The sequence below is a fragment of the Dryobates pubescens genome, chromosome 13 (assembly GCF_014839835.1).
Source record: "Dryobates pubescens isolate bDryPub1 chromosome 13, bDryPub1.pri, whole genome shotgun sequence".
Lineage (NCBI taxonomy): Eukaryota > Metazoa > Chordata > Aves > Piciformes > Picidae > Dryobates > Dryobates pubescens.
In genome coordinates, this window is record NC_071624.1 from 22101073 (window position 1) to 22111959 (window position 10887).

The 10887-nt window shown below is 51.6% G+C and overlaps 1 protein-coding gene across 1 annotated transcript; it reads left to right on the plus strand.

Moving 5' to 3' along the window:
- Positions 1-1177: 1177 nt before the first annotated feature.
- On the plus strand, positions 1178-7707 carry LOC104303701 (schlafen family member 9-like). Its single transcript, XM_054166975.1, has 5 exons — positions 1178-1269; positions 1757-2982; positions 3564-3692; positions 4345-5068; positions 6867-7707. Exons 1-5 carry the CDS (start codon positions 1178-1180, stop codon positions 7705-7707), a joined length of 3012 nt encoding a protein of 1003 aa, XP_054022950.1.
- Positions 7708-10887: the final 3180 nt, after the last annotated feature.

A 10887-nucleotide genomic window follows, 5' to 3' on the forward strand; every position in this document is an offset into this window, starting at 1 on the left:
ACCAGGCAGAGCAAGAGGAACAAAACTCATCCCTGGAAATGTCGCTCGAGTCAGTGGCTCTCCAAGGCGCCAAAGGCTTCTTTGGATCCAACCCCTCCCTCAGGCCACCCATTTGCAGCCTATTTGCCATCTCTCTCCCTACATTCTCACCCCAGGCCTCTGGCTGCTCTCGTCCCCGGTTCCTCCCTCCACCCCTGTCCATGCATCTCCCTCAGCCCCAGTGCCCTATCCGAGCCCTGCTCAGTTCCCTGCATGCCCCCAGTCCCTTAGACAATCTTCTCACCTTCAGTTCCCCCCCTCACCCACAGTCCTCATCCTCAGATGTCCTTCCTCTGCAGGTCCCAGCCCGGCCCCACGCACACCTCCGCCCCTGTCCCAGGCGCAGCCGCGCCGAGCCGGAGCTGCCTTTGCCCCACCCCGGCGGCAGACAGCCAATGGCAGCGCTCGGGGCCGGGGTGGGGCGTAGCTGGAGGGGGCGGTGCCGCAGCCTTCCGCTAGGAGGAGCGGGACCGAACAGAACGGAACGCGACGCGATCCGACGGGAGGGGTCGGAAAGGAAGGTAAGGGAACGGTGCAGCGCAGGCATCTGGATCCTGTTTCGTCCTGTCTGAACCAGCAGCGTTATAAAGCACGCAGAACAGACGCTCCTTGCTTTTCCCAGAGATCATTAACATACTCCTCAGTTTTCCTGGAACTCATTTTTAGATGCAGTTTGTCTTCTGCGTGTGCACTCAGCTCCGGCTAGCAAGTCGTCAACTGTGGTTTCTCTCCTGTATTCTAATTGTTGTATTAACCTTCTCTCTTTCATATTTGTGTATAAACTTCTGCTTGTTTCCTTACCCTCTTCTGTTTCATGTTCCACAATACAAAATCGAAAGCTCAAAAGCATTTTCCTGTTGAACTTTCTAATCTGAGTTTGTAATTTGATTGGGATTAAATTAACGAGGTGGGAATGATGGTTATCTTTATTGTCTCAAAAAATTATGTACAAACCTGATTCAATTTACTTACAGGTTGTCTTCGGTCACGAATGGGTGTGAAGGTTGGAAGTTGGGGAATTTCTTCTCACCTGCTTTTTGAAATTTCCTCTTTCCTCTGGCAGGCTTTGGCCGGAAGAGAAGTGCCAGGGGGAGGCAAGGAGTAGCCCTGCAGGGTTGGGCTTCCAGCACAAACCGATATGGAAGTTCAGAGCGAGCTGACTGATCCGGGGATGTGTGCTGCTGCTGCTGCTTCATCAGAGGAAATGCAGAGGAGTGAAAGCAGACCAGAGTAAGTTTTCTTCTCCTAGGTTTTGGTAGAGGGAACGGACAGAGGAGAAAGCGGGGAACATGCTCCAGCTGCTTTGCTTCCCATTTCTGCTGCACATCATTGTGGGCCTTAGCCATTGAAGGATTTCAAGTTGCTATTTCAGATAGTGATGTTTTAGCCCAGAGCTAAGAAGAAGAGGTGAGGTAAGGCCTTCTCTCTGTCACACCAGGGGAGTCTGAGATCTCAGCAGTCAGGCAAGCTGTCCTGTTACAGCAAACTGGGAGGGTTTGTGGAGCTGGATGGGAAAGATCCTCTGGCTGGCAGCAAAAAGTAGCTCACAGTGCTGTCCTTGCTGCTTTAGCTGTGCCATGGCTCAGAGCTGCAAGGAGCAGACCTATGTTCCTCAGCAGAGCCAACTGAGAGGAGAGGCAGAGAAGGCAGGAAATCTGTGTCCTGGATCAGGTCTGGAGGAGGTGCTGGCTGAGTAATTCTTTTATCATTGTTTCAGGCCCAGACTGGATCTTCTAGAGTGTCAGCTGCAGCAGAGGGTCCAGGTTCACTTAGAAACTGAGTATCCTGAAGTAGTTTTGTGTGTTGGAGAAATGTGTTTTGGTGTAAAAGCAAGGCAGAAGATGCCCAAAGCCTCAAAACAAGATCAAAAACACACCCTTGCCCGTGCCCTGTGTGCCCTGCTGAACTCTGGAGGAGGGGTGGTAAAAGCAGAGATTGCAAATGAAGGCTACAGTTTGGAGAGAGATGGCATTGGAGCAGACTTAGAAGAGGCTTTTCGGTCTCTCCTTTTGATTGTAGAGTGGGAAAAATACCTGGACTTGGAACAGCAAGGTAACAACCTCCTGATCTTTGTGAAAGCCTGGAGCAGCGAGAGCACAGCCTCAGGGTCTGCAAGTGCAAAGCCTCGGATCTGCAGCCTGGGCACTGGGCTGTACACAAAGAGTGGAGCTTCCCTTCCTCACATGAACCCTACTGAAGCTCTTCTGTTCCTTACAGAAAAACAGGAGGAAGCCAGGAGGAATCACAGCCTGGCTGCTGAAAGAGAATTGGATGCTTTCAGGAGGGCTGGTTCAGGGCTGAATGATCTCTGCCTTGAACCGCCTGCAAAAATCAGGCAGACAACAGATGTTGAAGGGGACAGGAGTGACTTCTGGAGCGTTCTTGTAGAGCTGTATAATAGGGGCCAACTGCATCATGGAGAGAAGTTGCCTTTCACAGAGTCAAGATATGTGGAATTTAAGCACTACTCAACGGACAACTTCCTGACTCGTGTCAGGGAAGTGCTGCCTCAGTATATTGCTGGGTTCGCAAACGCAGACGGCGGGTGTCTGTGGATCGGGGTGGATGATGATGGCAGAGTGCAGGGATTCAGCTGTGATGATGAGGAGCAGAGAAAGCTAGAAGATCTCATCAAATCAATTCATTGCAAATTAACTGCCTTCCACTTCTACCAGCCTGATGATCTCACCAGGTCCATTCACAACCATTGGAATCGCGCTTTCTACCAGACTCATTCTGAATGTGACTTACACTATGGCCACAAACTATTCCCAGTGTGTGGAGCGGATGGAGAGCGCCGTGGCCACGTCTGTGCTGTGAATGTTTCACCTTTCCAGTGTGTCCTGTTTGCTGAAGCCCCAGACTCATGGCTCGTGGAAAACGACACACTCAGGAGACTGGGAGCAGAGGAGTGGGCTAAGAGGATGACTGATACAGATCCAGGTCCAAAAGAGGAGGACAATCCCTCTCCCTTTTCCATGTTTCCCTTTCTTGTCTTGCTGCTGGCCTGGCAGTGTTGTTTGCCTGTGACAGTCTCACCTGCTTTTCAGGCTTCTTTGTGGCCTGGCCAACCCTTGAGTGCTTGAGGTGCTTGCTAAATCCCTGTCTTTCTGCTGCTGCTTTCCTGAATGCTTGCTGCAGGCTGCAGCAGCTGCTGGTGACCAGCAATTTATTAATGCTTTGGCTACAGCTGCTGCCAGTCAAATCAGCTGAGCACTGTGGACAGAGCAGTTGCTCCCTGGGCAGTGAGAGGAGCCCCACTAACAGAGGCAGAGGTCATCACAGCAGCTGGTGAGAGAAGGAAACCAAGCACAGTTCCATGGCCCGTGACCTGAGCCTGTTCTGCTGCTGATCAACTGCTGTCCCTGTGAGCTGCAAGGTCTCTGTCTCTGCTTTGCATTTCTTCTTTCCAGGATGAGCAAAAGACCCAAAAGCAGCAGGAGTGAGGCCAGCCTGTGGCTCTTGCCCTGAGGGGCAGCAAATGCCCCTGCTGTATCACAGGGCTTTCTTTCTGTTCCTTCCAGATCTTGCAAGGCTTTCTTCGACCTTCAGGCAAGAGCTGAGTCTGACAGGGAGACCACCTCTTGCCAAGGCAGTTTATTCAGCCCAAGGAGCTGACAGTGCTGCTACCCTTTGTGAGAACCTCTTTCCAGGTGGGTCTGCACATTGCTTCCCCTCTCTGGTAGCTTTGCAGGCTGAATCTCAAGGGCATGGCCTAGGTGAAAGAGGAGATTGAAGACATCCTTTAAAGAGGTGAAAGAGATGCAACTCCTTTGCAGCCCTGACAGCAGCATTGCACTCAAATGGCTGAGGAGCTCCTTGGCCAGGGATTGACCTTGTGCCAGCTGTTGATGGGGGTGCCTGAGCTCGGCTTGCTGAACTCTGGGGCCTGAGCTCAGCCCTGCCAGTGCCTTTTCACAATTCAATGAAAGAAGGGAACATGAGAGGAGGAGGTGCCTTGGGATCAGCCCAGTGCCAATACAGCACGTGGCTGGGGCCAGAGTGGGGAGGCTGCTGCTGCTTGCAGGCAAACATTGCTGTGTCAGTGCAAGAAAAGCCTGGTGTCCAGGGCCTTCAGGATGGACCTGGTATTGTCTCTTTCTTCATTCACTGGGTCTTCTGAACAAGACTGGGAACAGCCAGTCCCTTGCCTGAAGGTGTCCCTTCAGCCTCCTGTTCTGCAGGCTGAACAACCCCAGCTCCCTCAGCCCCTCCTCACAGGCCTTGTGCTCCCCCAGTACCATTTCAGAGGGCTGCATTTGCCTGCCTCACACCAACTCTGTTTCTTCTGCTTTGCCTTCCCAGTGAGCCCTGCCAGCATCACATGTACCCCAGAAAAACTCAGGGAAGATCTCCTCCAGGAGCATCCAGGATTGGATAGCTTAATTGAAAGCCAACTCCAGCCCCTCTCAGAGGGAGTTCTGATATTTTCCAGGAGCTGGGCTGTTGATGTTGGCTTGCCAGCAAACCAGCTCATCATTTGTGATGTTCTCCAAGTAGCCAAGGACAGGCCACCTATCCTTTATACAGTCTGCAAGCAGATCTCAGAGGCCTTGGTTGGGTACTCCAGGAGAACAGCCCGGAGGCTGAAGGAGAAGTTAGTCAACACAGGAGGCTATATCCACAAGCTGTGTGTAATACCCAAGCTGCTGACATTGCCTGCCCAGGGGAGCTGTGGAGAAGAGTGGGATCAGAACATTGAACAGAAGTATCCCCCTGGCTACGGCCTGGTCAGCAGTGACAACCTGAGGGACCTCTTGCATGCTCTCACAGTCGCTCTGCTGACTTTCAAGTCCTTTTTAAGTGACAGAGTTGGCTCTGAGTTTCTGAACCTCTTGACCCTCAGACAATACCAGGTGCTGTCAGAAAATCTTCACAGAACTAAGAAGCTCTATGTGTATGGTCTGCCAGGCACAGGGAAAACAGTGGTGGCCCTGAAGATCATGGAGCAAATAAGAACCATGCTGCCATGCTCACAAGAGGAAGTTCTTTATATCTGTGAGACCAAGGGCCTGAGAGATTTTGTGCGGTAAGTATTTCCTCCAGGGACTCATTCCAACTTCATGGTATTTCACCAGCACTTCTGACTAGCTGAGTGCTGATGAGTGTATGTGGGATTCTCTTTGACCCACCACCAGTACTGACCAGTCTGGCATCATAGAATGCTTTGGTTAGGAAGGGGCCTTGAAGATCATCTAGTTCCACTGGTCCCCTAGACTGGGTTACTCAGGGCCCCATCCAGGTTCACTTTGACCAGTTCCAGTCTTGGAGCTTCCAAAACTGTGCAACCTATTCCAGTGCCTCAGCTCCCTCTTGGGGAAGAATTTCTACTTAATATCCAATCTAAATCCAGCTTAGGATCATAGAATCAATAAGGTTGGAAAAGACCTCAGAGATCATCAAGTCCAACCTGTCACCCAACACCTCATGACTAACTGAACCATGGTGCCAAGTGCCACGTCCAGTCCTCTCTTGAACAACTCCAGGGATGGGGACTCCACCATCTCCCTGGGCAGCACATTCCAAGGGCAAATCTCTCTTTCTGGGAAAAACTTTCTCCTCACCTCCAGCCTAAACCTCCCCTGGCACAGCTTGAGACTGTGTCCTCTTGTTCTGGTGCTGCTTGCCTGGGAGATGAGACCAACCCCCACCTGGCTATAACCTCCCTTCAGGTTCATGAGGGCTGCTACCCAGGGTACTTCCCGAATAAGTTGCTTAAACAAGCTGAAGTTTGCCCTCCGGCAGTCCAAAGTGAGGCTTCTGTTACTGCTCCTCCCTATTTTCCTGCGTATTGAAAACTGCACTATCTCATGGTCTCTGCACCCTAGACAGCCTCCTACCATCACATCTCCCACCAGCCTTTCTCTATTTGAGAACAGCAGGTTAAGCAGGGCCTGACCCCTGGTAGGCTCACTTAACAGTGGCATCAGGAAGCTGTCCTCCGTCAGCTTCTTCCAGCTTGAAGCCATTCTCCTTGTCCTGGGACTCTATGCATTTGTGAAAAGGCCCTCTCCAGTTCCCTTCAAATAGTGGGAGGCTGTTCTAATGTCTTTCAAGAGCCTTCTCTTCTCCTGAGATATGGATTCCAGCTGGGGTCTCAGCAGAGAAGAAGGGCAGAAGCCCCTCCCTGCCCCTGCTGCCCACACCGATTTTGGTCAGGCAAGGACAGGTTGGCTCTGGGTCTGCCATTGGCTTTGTTGCAGTTCATAATTTTGTCATGGGCCCAACTCTCCAACCTGTCCACATCCCCGGGATGGATTCCTTCCTGACCACACCACACAGCTTGGTGTCATTGGCAAACTTGCTGAGGGTGCCTCGATCCTACTGTCCGTGTCACTGACAAAGATGTGAAACAGCACTGGTGCCAGTAGTGACCCCTGAGGAGCCCCACACAGCACTTGTCTCCACTGAGACATTGACCATTACTCTTTGAGGGTGATCTCCAAGTCAGTTCTTAATCTGCTGAGTAGTTCTCCCATTGAATGATTGACTTTTTTTTTCCCCATGGAGGATGGAAGATTTTTTCCCCCTCTCCCAGTCAGTGAGAACTTCACCAGACTGCCATGACACCTCAGATATGATGGACAGCAGCTTGGCAGCTGCATCCACCAGTTCCCTCAGGACCCAGGGGTGGATCCTCTCAGGCCCCATGGACTTGTGCACCTTCATTTTCCTTAGGTGGTGTTGAAGCTGAGCTTCACTTAGAGCGGCTGTGCCCTTTGGTCCAACACCACAGCATTGTGAGCCCAGTATGACAGATGTGCACATTGTTCTGATCAGTTTGCAATGCAGAGGTGGTTTTTAATGCACTGGTGTCTCTCCTGCAGGCAGAAAGACATTTGCCAAGCGGTGACCAGAGAAGAGTTTTTGAAGGAGAGCTTCAGCACTGTGAAGCACATAATCATTGATGAAGCACAGAGTTTCCGAGATCAGGAAGGTGATTGGTATGGGAAAGCCTTGAGACTGACTTCATCACAAGAGCTCCCTGAGCCTGGCTTCCTCTGGATTTTCTTGGATTACTTACAGACAAGTCACAGCTTCCCAACTGGCCTTCCAGATGCAGGTTGGCATGATCCTATCGAGTCGCTGACCAATGTGGTTCGCAGTGCCAGCAGCATCTATGGCTATGTAAGAGAAAAACTGACCAGGATTGTAGAGCATCCCAGCCAGGGGATTCCCATCCCACGTCTGAGACGCTTGGTAGAGAGGGCCACCTGTGCTCACCCTGTGACAGGCAGGTTAGAAGTACGGTGGCTAGAGTACAGTGAATTATGTGATTATGTGAAAGAGCAATGTGAAAACTACATCAGGAATGGCTACTCAGCAAAGGATATTGCTGTGCTCTACAGAGATACCGATAGATGGGACAAGTTCTGGGTATCTTCGATAAACGATTTAGAATTAAATATAGAATTTGTAACCACGGAGAGCAGCTCCTGGAGGGAGCAAGCAGTTGTCGAAAGCATCCAGAATTTTGCTGGCTTGGAGAGGAGTATTGTGTTTGGTATTATTCCTCCATCTGTGCAGGAAGAGGAAAAGCTTTTAACTAATCTCTTGGTCTGGATAGCATCCAGAGCAATTTTAGATCTACACTTGTTGTTTCAGTATGACTCTGAAAGCTCTCAAGATAGTCCAGGATCTGAGTTTGGAGACTTTTTCACTCCCTGAAGGAGAAGGGTTTCCTTCTTCCTCCCAAAAGCCCAGGCATTCTTGGAGAGTCTCCCCAGCCCCCATTAAATCAATTTTCAATCAGTGTAAGTCAGAGAAGCACAGAATCATTTAGGCTAGAAAAGGCCTTTGAAGGTGATCAGCTCCAACCATTACCCAGCACTGCCAGGGCACCACTAAAGCCAAAGCCCCATGGTGCTACTGCTCAGCTGTCATGGCTTGACTTGAAATCTGCTGCTGTTATTCAAACCCATCCTGCCTATTGCCAGTGTCAAAATAAAAGTGCTGGCTGGAGCAAAGTGTTCTGAAGATCATTGTAAGAGGAGAGGCTTCCTGCTCTCCCCTGCCTGGGGTGTCTGGGAACACTTGGTGTTTGACCAGAAGCTCCCAGGTGCCCGATCAGACAGATCTGTAGGTTTCCTCTGTTTATGAAACCAAGTGGGGTTGGGAAAGTATTGAATGTGTTGACCTCCTGAGCTGACCGCTGGAGACCTTCAAGCTCTCGTTTGACCACTTGGGATGGGTTGAGGCAGACCCCTCCCCACCAGGGGCAGAAGTAATGACTCAGACAAACGGATTGCAAAGGTGATGGAAAGTTTAAATGGAAAGCGGTGAGTATTGACAGAGAGCCAGAAGCGCAGTGACAAAAGAAACCCCAAAGCAGACCCAGAAACTCCCATCCCCACCTGAGGGTACACCCAAGACCCCCAGGGCTCCTTCTTCTACCCCCCCACTCCACTGCTAGGCTAGTCTCAGATGGCCAGATCTGAGACTGCCCACCCCCCTGGCCTTTGGCCTAGCTAGGCCCAAGGCCAGGAGACATCTCCCCCAAGTTACCGGGAGGCGGAGAGGGATGAAAGAGGAAGTGCCAGACCCCGCGCTGGATCTTACAGCAGCACAGAGAATTATGGTAGGAAATACCCAGTTTCCTGTGTCCACCCACTGGGCTGGATTTCTGGACACAGGAAGCACCCCACGTATGAACACAGCAGAGGGCACCCAGCCCGAACTGCTACATGCCACCCCTTTTTTCATACCATAATCTCTGCACCCAAACATATCATCAAATTAGAAATCTTCTGATGCCATGTCTGGTGAAGTCCATGTCTTTATCTGGGCATCCCCCCAGACAGTCTCTCATTCAGGTTGAAGTGTCAGTCCAATCCAGTTCTTCTTCTTTCATCTAATGGAACCTCCCAGCGATGCACATTTCACTCCTCTGCACTGCAAGTTCTTCATGGACTCATTGGACATCCTGGCCACCTGGAAAAGCCTCACAACTTCTCAACTCAACCTTTATTTTCATCTATATTTACTCAGCGGCATATTTCCACCCCTGGGGCAAGCCAGTTGGAACAATCAGGCTCCATGACCGCTTTTTTCCATCCATCCAGGGAGCTGCAACCAACTTCTTCCACCCGTGGTCTGAGGCTATACAGATGCATGTCAAAGGTACACTGCCCCCTCCCCTGCCCCGTACTGAGGCGTGACAGCATCTGGCTACACAACCCTCCCCCCGAAGAGGGAAGGGCTGCACCACAACCTACTGAGAAGAAAGGAGGTGGAGCCAGGTGATAGATGCTATTTTCGGAGCTCGTCTGAAAATTGGGGAGGAGATTAGAGCCGGCCCTACCGCAGCCCAAGTGCACGGCCGGGCCCGCCGCTGTCGCCACTCCAAGTGCATGTCCAGGCCCACCGCTGCAGCCACTCAGCATCCAGCAGGGCTCCGGCCACCTCTACTGCCGTGGTACAGACTCAAAATCACCTCCACCCCTCGGGCATTCAAACAGCTCTTCCAGCCAAAGCCATAAACGCGTTCTCAGAGCCCTTGAAAACAGCTTTCCAGCTGGAGTCCCCGTTCGCCCTCTGGGGTTTTGGGAGCTGAGCTCGCCCGCTCGCCGTGGCTGGCCCTATCCCTGCAGCGAGAAGGGACCTGACTTTGATCTGTTCGCCGCTGCCCCTCCCCCGCTTCACTCCCCGCCACTTCTACCACTCCACAGAGAACAAAAGTGGAGGAAGGGCAGGTTCAGCATTCTCAAGCTGTACCTCAGTTCCAATTTAAACTCTCCATCTTTTGCAATCTGATCTGCAGAGTGGCCACAACAACTAACTCCTGACTGGCTACACCAAGACTGTGATGGGTTCAGGCAGACCCCCTCCCCACCATGGGCAAAAATAACGACTCAAACAGATTGCAAAAGTGATGGAGAGTTTAAATGGAAAGCGGTGAATATTTACAGAGAGCCAGAAGTGCAGTGGCAAAAGAAATCCCAAAGCAGACCCAGAAACATCCCATCCCCACCTGAGGGTACACCCAAGACCCCAGGGCTCCTTCTTCCCTCCCCCCCCCCCCTCCACTGCTAGGCTAGTCTCAGCTGGCCACCCCCCCCGGCCTTGTCTCCCAAGGCCGGGAGACATCTCCCCCAGTTACTGGGTGGCGGAGAGGGAAGAAAGAGGAAGTGCCAGATCCCGCACTGGATCTTATAGCGGCACAGAGAATTATGGTAGGCAATACCCAGTTTCCTGTGTCCACCCACTGGGCTGGACTTCTGGACACAGGAAGCACCCCACGAATGAACACAGCAGAGGGCACCCAGCCCAAACTGCTACACCACTAATGGACCTGAGGGTGATGAAGATGAGGAAGGCTATTGCTGGGTGGGCTGGGTTACACCCATCTTGGAGGAAAGCTGCCAGAACCCTGCTTTTCCCAGGGGACAAAAAAACCCCGATGCAGGTGAACATAGAGGGACTTGGTTTCCCCCTCCCAGGAGGAGGGGTCCCCTGGGTCAAAGGTGGTCTATTTCACTCCCCCTTCCTGTCCAGCAAGCCTATAAAAAGGAAGACGCTGAGGCCATTTGTTCTCTGTGCTTCTGCCTTGCCTGTTTGAAAGGACCAAGAGTTGCTGCTGGCCTCCTGGTGCTGCCACATGGTCAGGCCTGGTCTTCTCCCTACCGCATCCAGGCTTCCCTAAGGACTGCAATCCACATCCATCGAGGGAGATACAAAGGCCATCCTAATTCGGTTTTGTATAGCTTCCTATTCATCCTTGTTCCTTACCCTTGTAAACCCTTCCTCTCACTGCTATATATATATATATTTTATTAAAAAAAATCTGCTTCTACCCCTTTTTGTTTTCTTCTCCCCTTTTCTTTCCCCTTTCTTCCTTGCTGTGCAAAA

Bases quoted from the DNA above. Each gene is read 5' to 3' on its own strand.
- LOC104303701 (XM_054166975.1), top strand. From the start codon at position 1,178: ATGGAAGTTCAGAGCGAGCTGACTGATCCGGGGATGTGTGCTGCTGCT. The intron at 2,983-3,563 runs GTCCAAAAGAGG...TGTTCCTTCCAG, and splicing joins GATGACTGATACAGATCCAG to ATCTTGCAAGGCTTTCTTCG. The intron at 3,693-4,344 runs GTGGGTCTGCAC...TTGCCTTCCCAG, and splicing joins TTGTGAGAACCTCTTTCCAG to TGAGCCCTGCCAGCATCACA.